The 14,389-nt window shown below is 43.5% G+C and overlaps 1 protein-coding gene across 5 annotated transcripts in view; it reads left to right on the top strand.

Moving 5' to 3' along the window:
• DOCK1 (dedicator of cytokinesis 1) overlaps positions 1–14,389 on the top strand; it is a 490,685-nt gene that overhangs the window by 164,172 nt on the left and 312,124 nt on the right. For all 5 annotated transcript variants that reach the window (XM_032882088.1, XM_032882091.1, XM_032882090.1 and 2 more), the window contains exons 24-25: positions 2,231–2,301; positions 6,001–6,107. In XM_032882088.1, coding sequence (XP_032737979.1) covers positions 2,231–2,301; positions 6,001–6,107 — 178 coding nt within the window. The remainder of the gene's footprint in view (positions 1–2,230; positions 2,302–6,000; positions 6,108–14,389) is intronic.

Here is a 14,389-nt window from a genome sequence, read left to right as displayed (position 1 = left end):
GTCAGGTCTTTTTTTTTTTTTTTTTTTTTTGCAATTCTAATAGGTGTTAGTGATACTTCACTGTGGTTTTAATTTGCATTTCCCTGGTGACTAAAGCTGCTGAGCAACTCTTCAAATGCTTATTTGCCATCCATATATCTTCTTTGGCAAAGTGTCTTTTCAAATCTTTGGCCTATGGCAGGGGGAAGACTATTTTCTCATTATTGTGTTTTAAGTGTTCATTGGATATGCTGGATACCAATCTTGATCAGATAAATGATTTGCAATTACTTTCTCTGGGTGGGAGACTCATTTTTTATTACCTTACCAGTGTGTTTTAAAGAGCAGTTTTTATTTTGATGAACTACAATTTATGGATTTTTTTTTTTCTTTTACAAATTGTGCTTTTGGTGTCCTAAGAAATCGTTGCTTAGTCCATTACAAATGTCTTCTAGAAGTTGTGTAGTTTTAAGTTTTATGTTTAAGATTTATGATCCGCTTAACTTAATTTTTGTATAGGTTGTGAGGTATGGAAACCATTTCATTTCCTTTGTTGCAAATCAGTTGACCAATCATATATGTTCTGTATATTAAAGTGGGCTTTTCCTGTCAAAAACCAAAATTCAACTGAGTAAATTTGAAGATCCAGTTGGCCTTATTCAGTGATTCAAAATGATTTAATTCAAAAGATTCAGTGATTATAAATGATTCAAAGTGAATAGGACAACATCCCATCCAGCAAGCAGAAGGGAGCTCTGAAGAGCTGGGAAAAATGAGACTTTTGTAGGCAGAAGGGGGCAGGGACAAGGAAAGAACAGGCTATACCTCTTCTTTCTTGGAGGAATGGAAGGGGCTGTCAGGTGAATTACCTCAGTAGTGCTGACCAGGGAGTTCCAGATTGACTAGTTTTTTTTTAAAAAAAGATATTATTTATTTATTTGACAGAGAGAGAGAGTGCACACAAGCATGGGGAGGGGCAGAGGGAGAGGGAGAAGCAGGTTCCCTTTTGAGCTGGACACAGAGCTGGATCCCAGGACCCTGGGATCATGACCTAAGATGAAGGCAGATGCCTAACTGACTGGACCACCCAGGCACCACTCCAGATTGAGTAGTTTGATCTTATATTCCTGAGAGAGACTGCAACTGGAGTTTCTTTAGGTATGAAGCCTTGGTTTGCTGACATGGAGTTAAGCACAAATGACTCCATTTTGATTTTTTTTTTTTTTAAACACTACCTTTTTGCATTCAGAAAATAATGCTAACAATTATATATGCAGTAAGTATAGTACTTTCCAGCATTCAAAGTGTTATGTTTTCAGCTTGATTTTGAACTTTAATGCAACCTCTGGATGTTCTTGGTATGAGCGTTATTTCCCCCACGTTATTCTGGGAGGTGGAGCCCAGCCTGGTACAAGGAGTTGTGTAGAGTTACAGATAGAGGGGGGCCCAGCATCGTCAGAACACTGAAAATCCACAAACTTTTCCCAGGGCGTAGCTGAGGGGTGGGACTCAGGCTGCCCACCGAACTGAGTTTTGATGCTCTCCCTGTTCAGTGCTTGCAGTGTGTCCAGGGGTAGAGTACTTACTATTTCCATTGGCAGTTCCCCTGCTGTCCAGCAGCTGGCTCCCCACCAGAGGTCTGGTGTAATGAAAGAGAGAATGCACAAGGGTCCTGGCGCAACACACAACATGTAGTAGGAGCTGTCATGATTACCATCACTCTTGTTTTTTGAGATCGTGGGTTTTCTGGAAGATACAAAATAGGAATAGAAGAGAGAAAGTTACTAAAGAAAAAACAGACTCCTAATGAAGGGATGCATGGGTATACAGAAACCAGTGTTGGAGTGGAACAAAGAATCATTTTAGATGTTGAATATGGGGGAACTGCAGTGACTTGGACAGTAGGGAATTCTTTCGAGGGACACAGATCTTCCTCTGCCATCGCTTCATTAGGGTTAAGGAGAAAAATCACACGGAAACTTAGTGCAGTGTAGGTGTTCCGTCAACAGGCACCAACCGTTGGCCTCTGTTAAGTCATTATGTGTCAAGGGGACCTCTAACAAATCACCATTGTTTGTGGCCCAGAGGTTCTTTCTTTGCTCTGTTTTTGTTGTTTGGTGATTCCATTGTCTCATCTAAAAAGTGATCCTTCTCTTCTAGCTATGTCTGTGGTGCTTCCTAGGAATTATAGATTCGTATTAACCCTTGCCAGACTGCATGAGTCTCAGCATTCTTTGCTCTTGGTTTGCAGGGGGCGGCGTTGAAGTACTTGCCGACTATTGTCAACGATGTGAAATTGGTCTTCGATCCCAAAGAGCTCAGGTAAGGAAGCACTTGGGGGGCGGGCTTCCCATATCCCGTGGTCTGCTTCCTTCCCGTGCAGAGAGGTTACGAGAGGCTCGGGCTCAGTCTCGTGTTGGCAGACATCAGTGCCCTGGATTGTTCTAGAACAAACTCATGCTGGTTGTGGTGTCTCTGACACTTCCCTAATTATGACTTTATATGGAAAAGACATCATCTGTCAACACAGTATTTTCTTTAGAGGGTTGCTTGTAGCCCAGTGGGTAGATCTTACAAATTTGGCATTTTTTATTCTTTCAGGATTGAATTTCACTATGTGGTGGTTGGGTTTTTGTTTTGTTTTCAACACCTAAAATATCTGACACTGGAGACTGACTATTCACTCCCCTCCCTTGCCCCCCAGCATGCTTGGCTGTTCTTCTGTGCTCCCGGCTGATGGACTGCAAGCCTAAGGCAGAACAGTCAGTAGTTGTCACCTAAGATGATATTAACAAAACTACAACAAATGCCAAGGAAGCTGGTTGTTGGGCTTTCAGACCAAGGACAGAGGCTGGGGACCAAATCCTTCCTTTTGCACCTTTTTTTGCCGCCTGGCTGGCGAGCCCAGTCCTACTTGTGTAATCTGTAGGGGCTTGTATTTCACAAGATGGTTGAGCGCCACAGGGATGTGCAGCCTGTTTAACCCCAGACATGTAAAGCATAGCCCTTGTCTGCTTTTGATTTTGGCTTTGATTTAGCATTTAACACCATAAACTACCTGCAGGGGATGGCACCATTTTTAGCAGCCAGAAAGCCCATCTAAATATTAGTAAAGGTCCATGTGTCCCCTGAGTGGTTAAGCTGAATAAGAAATGCTCATCCCTCCTGTTCTTTATGTCCACTGTAGGTTGCTCATGCCTGCGAGGGGAAGGAGGAACATTTGTGGGGAGGGGCCGGTGGTCCCCTTCTCCATGAATCACCAGGTTTCTGATGTGCCTGAGGATTTAGTGTTCTGCATGGACACATTATTTTCTGTTCGCAGACACTGGCAATGCGGGGGACGGCTTAGCATGCCGTAAATGAGAAAAGGAGATGTGAATGGGCCCATCGGGAGCAAGTCTGCCCTGGGTCTTTGGAGTGGGCCCGCCCCTGCATTGTGGCTGCCACAGAAGCCGTCAGCAGCCCTTGGGGTCTTGTTAGAAAATGCTGAATCTCAGGCCCCTTCTCAGATCTTCTGAATTAGGAGTGGGGGATGGGGCCCAGCCGGTTGGTTTTAATGAACCTTCCAGGAGCTTTTGATGAAGGTTCTTGTTTGAAAGATTCAGGTTTGGAGAACAGAGCAAGTTGGGGAAGCTGTGGTTGGATGGGCCATACTCTGGGCCTGTCCTTAAGGGGCCCAGGGATCAGACTAACTGGTTAATGGGGCAGCGTCAGTGTTCCCAGTGGCTTCTGGTGCCTGTGCTTGGAGAGCCAAGGAAGACCCTCTTCTCCAGGGCCAGTGTAGTCGGCCCTTGGCTCCTTGTCCCTTTAGGCATGCCTATATGCTATTTCAACACCTTGTCTTCAATAACTTCTTTTTTTTTTTTTTTTTAAGATTATTTGTTAGAGAGAGTGTGTGCATGTGGCTAGTGCGGGGAGGGACAAAGGGAGAGAATCTCCCAGACTCCCCACTGAGCGCAGAGACTGACACCTCGCTCTCACGACCCAGGAGATCATGACCTGAGCCAAAACCAAGATTGCTTAATCCACCGAACCACCTTATCTACTGTTTTTTTTTTTTTTTAAATGTCCTTGTAAATCATGTACGTATTTTTTCCTTTTTAGAAAGTTGATTGATGTTTTGATGAAACAGAAGAGATCACAGAGGAGAAAAAATCAAATTAATTCCACTGACTAAAAACAACTAAAAGGATCTGGTTTGCACACACGTATACACATGCATGTGTGCAGACGTATTCCAAAATTCAACACGGTCATATTCTTTATTTTATAATCAGCTTCTGCACATAAGACCTCTTATTTTCCTACATTATGGAGTCGTCTTTTTAGTAACTTCCATGGTGTTCGATCCGACGCCGGCCCCATCATTTATTTACTAGGTGCCCACATCGATCACGTGCTTTCTCCGTACACAAGAGGCTCCACACGAAGCACTTCCCATGTATTGTTCAGTTAATCTTTGCAACAACGGTGTAACATCGTTCTGTTGTTAGCCCACTTTTATGCTAAGTAACTCGTCCCTGAGAACTGAGCTGCTCAGTGGTCCTGCATCCAGGCCAACACAGCTTTTGGATTACAGCGAACAGGCCTCCGTGCGATAGGGGTATTAGGCTTTGTTCGGTTTTTCTTATGCAGTCTGCTAGGATAAATTCTTTTGTAGCTTAATTGTAGTATCTTGCCCTTATTTATATCATTAGCTTGAACAGTGATGTGGGATTACAAGGTCTTATGTTCTCTTTTTTTTTCTTTTGTATTTTCTTAAAATATTTTAAAAAATATTTATTGATTGGAGAGAGAGAGAGCAGGAGCAGAGGGAGAGGGAGAAGCAGACTCCTTGCTGAGCAGGGAGCCCGAGGTGGGGCTCGATCCCAGGACCCCAAGATCATGACATAAGCCAAAGGCAGACCCTTAACTGACTGAGCCACCCAGGCGCCCCAAATGCTTTGTCATAAATACGATCCAGTTGCCCTCTAAAGGTCAAAGCAAGCTTTTGCCAGCGCATATTGGTGTCTGTCCTCCCAGACTGGTGGGTACTTGCAGTTACTCTTTTACAGAGCCTTGCTGATGGGATCCATGAAAGGCTTTTCTTTGTTGCCAACAAGAACCCTTCTTCTGAGACTCCTTTATAGTTCTATTGACTGTTTGTAAAAGTATAGTTGTAAAAAACACTCAAGTGAGAATAATTCACATGTATAAAGTTCCCCAGGAGTAGAGTGTGTCATTACATGAGCTGTGTGCCCATCATCGTGGTTGAATGTGGGCGGCCTGATCCCCGGCAGATGCTGGCGCTCTGAATAGTCATTTTCTGCCCCTCCCTGGCTCTTTTTGTATGTATAGCTCCGCCTTTTCCAGGCATGTTCTATGGATGAAATTATATAATATGTAGCCTTTTGTGTCTGGCTCCTCTTCCTTAGCATTATGTTTTCAAGGTTCACCCGTGTTGTTAGCGTGCTCTAGAACTTCATTCCTTGATACGGATGAATTTTATGGAAATGGTATATCTTGTTTATCGGCTGTTCAGGCGACAGATATCTGGGTCTTTCCCCCCACAGAATATGAAGAATAATATTCCTGGGATTCATCTACCAGACTGTGTGTTGGAGATGTGTTTTTGTTTCTCTTGGGTATATATACCTGGGAGTGGAAATGCTGGATCATATGGTAACTGGGTTTAACATTTTCAGGAAATACCCAGCAGTTTCCCAAAGTGGCTGCACCAATTTACATTCCCACCAGCATGGTAGGAGGGTTTCAGTTTCTTTATATCCTAGCTAGCCAACACTTGTTGTAGTCTTTTGTTTGGATTATAGCCGTTTGAGTGGGTGTGAAGTGAAAAATAACATCTTAAGTATCATTTTGTTGGATGAGATTTTGGCCCATTTTGGATAATGGGCCATCTCCAATGTTCTGGTAGAACTTAATCACCATTTAATGGCCTTACATTTTGGTCTGGTCTTGAACACAGTAGATCATTTTGCTGTATATCCCTAAACTTCTTTTCACTTGTGTTTTTCATTACAGCAAAATGTTCACTGATTTCATCCTAAATGTTCCCATGGGTTTGCTGACCATTCAGAAGCTGTATTGCTTGATTGAAATCATTCACAGTGACCTCTTCACACAGCACGGTGAGTGGAACCCCGAGTATCGTGAGGATGTCACATTACTCTTTGTCTATAGGCCTGTCCCTTCTGAATTCTCTCCTCCATGCCAACAGGAATGGAGGTAGTAGCCAATTAAAACAGCTCCATTGATTTAGCCCCTACAAGAGAATGGTAATTGACATATGGTGGAGTAACAGATCATTGAAAGATGAAGGGGAAAACCTTGTAGTTGGTAATTTAGGTGTACACCAAAGCCCCACGATAATCAGCGTACATTGTAGCCTTTGAGATGTGTGATTGTCTATTCTGGGGAGGCAATCACCTGCTTCCATTCAGGTAATTGCAAAGAAAAATGTCAAGTTTTCTTTAAATTTAGAAATAATGGTTCTGCCCCTTCCTGAACTTTGCATTCTTTGACAGGGTTTCCTCAAGCCCTGCTCAAAGTAATAAGAATTTTAATGATTCCTCAATGATTCCTCAACTCATTTATCCTAAGGAACACCTTCTATTTCCTCACATTATCTCCCTACCTTTTTTATTAATCATTTCTTTCTATTTGGACAGATTGAATTAATATTTTACACTTGTCAAGCAGTTTTATTGAAAGCTTAAAACCTTTGCATAATTCCACAACCTTTCTCATTTAGCGGAGGCAGATGTGGGGACCGTTGAGTGACATTCTGACTGAGAGGCACGGGTTTCTACTCTTCTATTTGTGTCCAGAAATTTGGCTGTTGGATTCGTTTTCTTTTGTCTCCATGTGTGGTGTTTCAAGGTTGGAGCAGCCTGGCTGGGGATTTCCCACTGAGCTCCTGGCTGCACCGAGAACTCAGTTTATGTCCACATTAGTCCTTTGTACCATCTGGGCTCCTGGACCCTGTGCTCTCCTGCTGGTTTTAGCCTGATTTCTTGATTGAACTTTATCACTACCCTGGAGTCTAACACGTACAGTAAGGCTTCTGTTAAGAGAAATGTTAAAACTTCATTTGAGTGGGTGTGTTTCTTTTTGAGCGAAGTCAGCAGACCAAGAAATAAATGGGTTTCTGCATCCCTTCCAAACCTCTCTCTCTGGACCACAAGCCCATTGTTCACTTGCATAAATGAAGTCCGCTCCATTGCCCTAGGTTGGGATTCAAAGCACATGAATCTCCCTTACCTAACAATCTGGATCGTCCATACTTCAAGGTCTCGTTGGAGGGCTGGGTCTTGAATTATTCGTTCTCCCGGTGTCTTCTAAAGTTTGGTGAAAAAACATGGGGTGCAAGAGGGCATGATGATGCGGTGATGGGTGGGGACTTCTTCTTCATTGTTTCTTTCCATATTGATGATATTTTATACCAAAACAAGTAAAATTCCCTGGAAGTTTTCTGTTTGGATTTTGTTAGGTAGGTTATTGATGTCCCTTTTCCTAACCATCCAACCCCAGAGACATACACGGCTGACTGCCACCACTGACTTAAACCACTTCACTGAATGAACAGTTAATCAATTAATAACAACCGTCAGTGGATTATTTGTACTTGACTTTTACTGACTGTTGCTATAGGGGAGTCCTTCTTCCCTGTATTGCATAATTACTGTTGCCGAACTTTGTGCCACAATCATTTAGCTGTCTTTGAGTAAGGACTTAAAACATAAATGGTCCAGTTAAAGTATTTAAAATAGAACTTCTTCAGAGAATACATTTCAACAAACTGAGGGTTTCTCGAGGGTGGGGGGTAGAGATAGGGTGGCTGGGTTATGGACATTGGTGAGGGTATGTGCTGTGGTGGGTGCTGTGAAGTGTGTAAGCCTGACGATTCACAGACCTGTAGCCCTGGGGCTAATAATATATCATATGTTAATCAAGAAAATGTATACCAAGGGAATCTTTTCCTGTATTGAAACTTAACTTCGTTTCCTTTGCTAGTAGAAAGCTGGAAGGGGCTCTTCCTATTTATTTTTGGTAATTTTGTCAGCCTGGCTATTTGGTGATTGTGTTTTTCTTCTTCTTTACTGTGCCCCGTTTCTGTTTTTCATTCTTGTTCTCTAAGTCTTTTATCAAAGACCGCCTCAAGTCCTGTTTCGGGAAGTTTTTGCAGCATGCTGTTGATTATTAACTTAGAATCTTTTTAAGTACAAAGTTAGGGACTTAGTTTTCATAGCAAGCTGCACCCAACATGGAAAAGGAGGTCGTGTGGTATAACGTGAGTCGAGACTGATTGTGTGGCCAAAGAGCCACTGTTCGCCAGAAGCCTCAGTGTCTTGGAAGCAGCCCCCAGCTGCCCAGTCAGTAGCCTTGTCTTAAGCCAGCACTGGCGGTCTAGACTCACGTCCAGATGCTCACGGGCGGTCTGGAAGTGTTTCAGAATACATTGTCCAATGTCCAGTGTGGAAAAGGGCACCCCCCCCCCCCCGTTGTGAGTGTTAGGAATCTTTCTGGGAAGGGATCACGAAGACAACCCTGATTTTTCTCATCTGCAGGCTCTCTGCTCCTTCAAGGCAGCCTGCAGCCGTCTTCCCTCCTTGGCAGGAAAGACGAATCCGTGGAAGTCTTCCCGTTGGTTTGTTTGCACGAAGATGTCATTACTGTTGCAAAATATTCTCTGCCACGTTTGGTATAAATCGTTGAAGCCACAGTATTTTCTGATGAGATATGATGGCCCTGATTTTCCTGCTTTGTTCCAGTTCTTGCTGATTTGTAACAATGGTCCTGGTCTGTGTACTCTTCCTGATCCCAGGGGAGCCTGTCAGCCTACGGCCTCACGTGTCCAGAGTTCTAGAACCTGATAGAACCAGAGTTAGCTGCATAAGCCACCGACGCTGCTAGCCTGAAGTAAACATTTTCGGGGACATGGTCCGGGTGCATGGCCGTGTGGCTCCTCCAGGTTCCCCAGTGAGGGCTCCAGGCCCTGTCTTTGCTCACCAGCATGTGGGTTGCCTCACTCATGGAAGGGACTCACTTAATTGCTTTCCTCCTCCCCGCAGTATCAAATACAGTCCATTGTTTGAAGGGTCTCCCTTCAGTGTGAGTGACAGGCTGATCTGCGTGCAGCAAGGCTGACCGTGAATATGGACACTGGAATTGCTTCTTGGCAGAGAGGCCTTCTTTTGCCAGGCACGGGTCCCAGGGTGCTGAGGCTTGAGGTGCCCTGGTGTTTCAGCCTTGTTTTCCCGACTGCGGCTTCCCCAGCCTCTGAAGGACACGGAAACAGAGCAGAGCTTATGAGGCTGGGGCAGGAGATGTGTGTTTTGGCAGAGAGGGGGTGTTTTTGTTCCTAGTGGGTGTGGATACCATAGCGGCTGTCACTGTCACTGTCCACGCACAGGTGTCCCAGCTGCCATGCTCCTTCTGGATCAGGGCCTTGCGACTCCTGCTGCTTCTGCAGCCACCACCCGGTGGAAGGGGAGTGGGAGCTCTTCACAGAGCTGTCCCGCCCACTGTTGGCTGTGAGTGGCGTCAGGGCTCTCGGCAACACCTGGGACGTACCCTGCCTTACAGTTGTCGCAAGAGTGGCGGTGGACATGTCCTGACTTCTGTGCGGGGGAGGGACAGCTCGTAATAGAGCGATCTCTCCCAAGTATGAGAAGTTTTTTCTACAGCTGGGGTGGACCCGGTGGCTACGGTGGTGTTCGCTACATAGTTAGCCCATAAAGCCAGCGCGCCTGCCCCTGGAGACTTCACTGCCCGCAGCGTGCTGTTGACTGTCAGCGCCGTCAGCTTTGACTCTGAGCATGAGGCCCTCTCCTTTAACTTTGATTTGTTTAAAAAAAAAAAAAAAGAATGACTTGTTTGCATCATTTCTCCTACAAATGATTTTACTTCTTCGTTAATGAAGAACTCTGCATTTCCAGAAGCCTCTCTGTGATGAGGGTGGGGCGTACACACTGGGCTGAGTGCTGGGCTTTACGATCACACTGCCTGGGTTCAAATCCTGCCTCTAGTCCCCACTCACTCAGCGACCTTCGACAAGTTACCCTCCTGGCTTCAGCTTCCTCACCTGCCCTGTTCTTGTTGCCTACATCCTACATTTTGGAAATAGGAGCTAAAAGTCAGTAGACCTGGATCAAATAAAAGCATTCCAGGGGATGTCCTCTGAGAGGTGCTCTGGTCAGCCGGTTCAGAGCACCCCCAGCCACTCTGCCTCAGGCCTGCTCCTGCCGCTCCCCACCAGGTGAAACTGTGGCGTAGGTTTTCCTTTTGGCTTGCTGATGACCTGTGGTCTCCCCCTCGAATGAGAGATCCCCGAGCGTGGCCTTCTTGTTCACGTTGTTGCTGCTTGATTGCTGCTCCTAGGACAGTGCCTGGCGTCAGACATGGCCACAATGTCTTCATGAACAAAATTAGTCATGGATGTCCACGTCCAGCACTTCTTCTGTCAGGGTGCAGCACAGAGAAGGAAGCAGGATCGGCTGCATACATACACGGTTCAGTTGATTGAGCGAGGAGAGGTTGTGTGTTTGCCCATGGAGGCTGGCTGTCACTCTTACCCTTGGCGCTGAATGGATTGATCATGGAGGAGGAAGGAGTTGTCTTTGAGGAGGAAGGAGAGATGGAAAACGGAGACTCAGTGAGGGACTTGAGCTGGGGAGGGTCATCTGTGAGCAGTTCTGTAAGATCAAGGTCATCTTTTTGCACCTGATTTAGGTCTTCCTCAGTTTGTGGAAATGTGAGCTGGGGGAGGAGGACAGTTCAGTTCTACCTCTGAATTCAAGATAGATTTTGTTAAAATGATCAAAAGTTTTAATCAGAGAAAAATGGGAAGAAGAGTGTAATAACGTGCGTGCGGACTCCTCACTGAGCTTCCAAAGGTATCAAGTCCTGGTTGGTCTTGTTTTTAATCTCTGTGCTCTTCCCCCAGCTATTTTGAAGCAAATCCCAGCCACCCCAGATTGTCATTGGGATGGCTTTTTGCAAGTACGGTGGTATTCAAAGAGTGAATGATTTGTTTCAGGAAAGGGAGGATGTGCAGAGGGGCCGCTCCCTGGGCTGGTGTTTCCACTCCCCTGGTTGTTCCTGCTCCGGCTCCCGCATGGAGGCCAAGGGCATCTGGCTCCTTAGCAAGCCGTGCACGAGAGCCAACGACTGGGTGGTAATGGCTTCCCAGCGTTGTCTCTGGATGTGACTTGACTACTTGAAAGCTGGTTAAATAGATTACGTGCTTCACAAAAAGATGCCTCTTGCATATCATCTGTGGTGTGGAGTGAGCAGATTTTCAAAGCAGGATACAAAGAGACAGAAAGGTCAGAGCTTCATAATTTGTGCATTTGTAGCTTTGTTCCCCTGTGATTATATTGTTGCCCACATATCTGACAAAAGCTGTGAAAATTAAAGCTTAAATCCTATTATAGAAATGAAAAGTTTCAATGTAATTAAATTAAAATAAACACTGGGACACCAAGGTTTAGGATTTATGCCCACAAAAAATGTTTTATGTTAGTGTTACAGCAATTGGGGTAAAAAGGAATCAACCTGAAATAGCATTAACTTTCACATTAGTCAAGACAATTGAACATACTTGGAAGATCCCGTTGAGTTAAGATGAGAGAGCCTCTGGAGCACACGTTTTCACCCACATGGGCTCTTTTCACCATGGGTCTGAACCGGTGACCTTTGGGAAAGCTCATTCCAGTTAACACTGTATCATTTCTTTGTCTTTCAGGAGCTGACCTTTCCATATTCCCATATTGAAAATGACCAAACCAACTGACAGATTTTCTTTAGAACTTATATGTTCTTACCGTTGTGTCTTAAATTTTTTTGGTTTTGGAAGGTAGTATAAGATTTGAAGAGTGAAGATTTGAAGACTTGGTGGCAAGATAATCCCTTTATAGTCTTGACAGTAGTTTAATACTCTTGGTGGATTACGTTGTTCTAAGCTCACTATTCATTGGCACCCCTTTGTTTGTTTTTCATTTTTGGGTTTTTTTTTCCCCTGATGGTTGGAATCTAGTGGTGAGCAGGAATGGGATGTGTGCCATTCCCTCATATCCTGGCCATTCCCATGGCTCTTTCTTTCAATATAGCAAACAAGCTCCTTTTAGACAGTGTTCGTCAGCCTCATAAAACTTCATTTGTGTTCCATTTTTGAACAATACAGAGCTTCTTCAAGATGTAGGCCTAGAGAGCTTGAATTATTTTCCTCATTCTTTTTTTTCAAGGTGAATGATTCTTCCAGTTATCAAGCAGAGTGAAACTCTCCTTTTTAATGGTAGAAACATTAGTTACAGCAGCCCTTTGAAATCTGAGGGCAAAGGCTCAGATACCAATGAGACTAGCTGTTAGGAAATATCGAAGTCAGATTTCCAGACTACTTTGGTTGTGATTAATATATAATATTATAAATATATTTACATCAAATATATTTATTTATAAATATATATAAAATATATAAATATAATTTATATTTCTTAAAATCACTCAGTCAACTTCTTTTGCTTTAAATTGCGGAAAGAGTAGCTATTTAATACAGATTTGTAATACAGTATACCTTCTTAATGCTTCGATTCATAAACAGATCAAAATAAAAATCTCTTGAGCTTCTCCGCTGTGGAAAATGGAGAGCTATTTCTCTTTTTTGAAGGGATCTTAAACCCAGAGCTACTGTACAGTAATTTTGTTAACTTGAGGGATATTGTACAGAAAGAAAAACTGAGGTTTGGGGCCTTCGTGTGACATAGTCACATAATGTACCATCCGTCTAGCATTCCAGGATACTTTAATTAGGTAGTCGTGCTGATGACTTCTAAGGAATGTTACTTACTTTGAACCCCAAAGACCGGTTCTTGAAATAATGGTGGAATGTGAAATCATTTTCTCCTCTTTTGTTTTTGAGACAATTTTAATCTTTATCTGTAAGGTACTGTGCCTTTTTCATACCTCATTGTATATATCATTCATTATATGAGTGTTTGAAAAGACTATCTGTTAAAATAGTGCAGCCTTTTAGAAAGGGCTTATTGAGTCTAGGAGGGTGAACTCAATTTTAGTTTCTTAATTATATCTATTTCCATTCCATTATAATTTGTTGAGCACCTAGCATGTGCTCAGGACCGTTGGTTAGCAAGTTGATTCCTTTGAGAGGCATCAGAGCCATCAGTTTAAAAATGTATAATTGGAAAAGAATAATTCTCTTAATTTACAGATAAGGGCCCAGGAGTTAAGCAACAGGTCCTACTAATTTGTAAGCAAAATCCCAAGCAGGGAGCTGTCCACCACTCTGGTGCTGATTAAGGAGTTGTCTTCTTAGAAACCCATCACCCACTCTGTTCTTAAACTGTTTCACATTTACTGTATGAGTAATACATTCCAAATACTGAATTCACTTCCAGTGCCATATGGAACAAGGTTAAATAGAAATATGTGGATAAACAAATACATAAATAAATGTAAACAAACTATGCAAAAATAAGCAAAAATGCAGTGTTGTGCTTATGGAGTTTTCATACTTTTTTCCTTTGTGTGTGGGTGTGGCGGGGGGGACTCTTATCTGTAATCAAATTGGTAGTTCCTTAGCATGTGGTTGGTCCACCTTTATTACAGTCTGTTAACCCCTTGTTCTGTACCCACCTCTGGGTGACCTCCTATCCCTGTTGCTTGATGTTGGGTGCAAGAAGAGCAGCCTTAGAAGAGCTTACCTCTCTCGTCCTGTATCTGTTCATGCTCACACAGGGGATCAGGACAGCAAGTCTGTGTGTCACCCCAGTTCATGATTCCTTCCAAGCCATATGAGATTAGCTCTGTACCTACATGATGTGTTATCTACAGTACCTTGCCTGGGACCATTGGAGGAGCCCCAGGTCAGTCTGCTTTCTCCCAGGTTCTCCTCGAAGACCCCATTCTTTGTCTGTTGTATAAATCCTTTTCTGAGTGCACATACCATCTCTCAAGATAGAGTGGACTGGACTATAGGGTTTTGACACTGTTTTTAATGTATACATTTCATTGTCAGGGCAAACAGGAGTTTGTAGGCTTGTTGTTGTTTATGGGTTTTTTGTTTTTATCTTAGTTGGTCGACTCAGTCTTGGAAGCCAGTGTATTTACAAAGAATCTATCACCATGAGAAAACATTTATGAAAGTCTTGATCAGTACAAAGCTCAGAAACTCCCACTTAGTTGCAACAAATGTGGCTATGACACTAAGCATCTCTAGTCTTTTCCATAGAGTGAATAAGATATAAGTTTGACAGAGATACTCGTCCTTGAAGCAGCACTCCTCAGAATTCAGTTTGGCCGTGTGCATTTTTAAACAAGCAAGACTAGAATGAGCTATAGAGTTTGTAGGAATATATTGAGTGACAGATGGCAGTTATATCAAGGGGGCTGA

This window comes from Lontra canadensis, unplaced genomic scaffold (genome assembly GCF_010015895.1).
Source record: "Lontra canadensis isolate GAN:19392208 unplaced genomic scaffold, GSC_riverotter_1.0 scaffold79, whole genome shotgun sequence".
Lineage (NCBI taxonomy): Eukaryota > Metazoa > Chordata > Mammalia > Carnivora > Mustelidae > Lontra > Lontra canadensis.
Note: the sequence above shows the minus strand (reverse complement) of the source record. Positions and strands in the feature narration are given on the sequence as shown.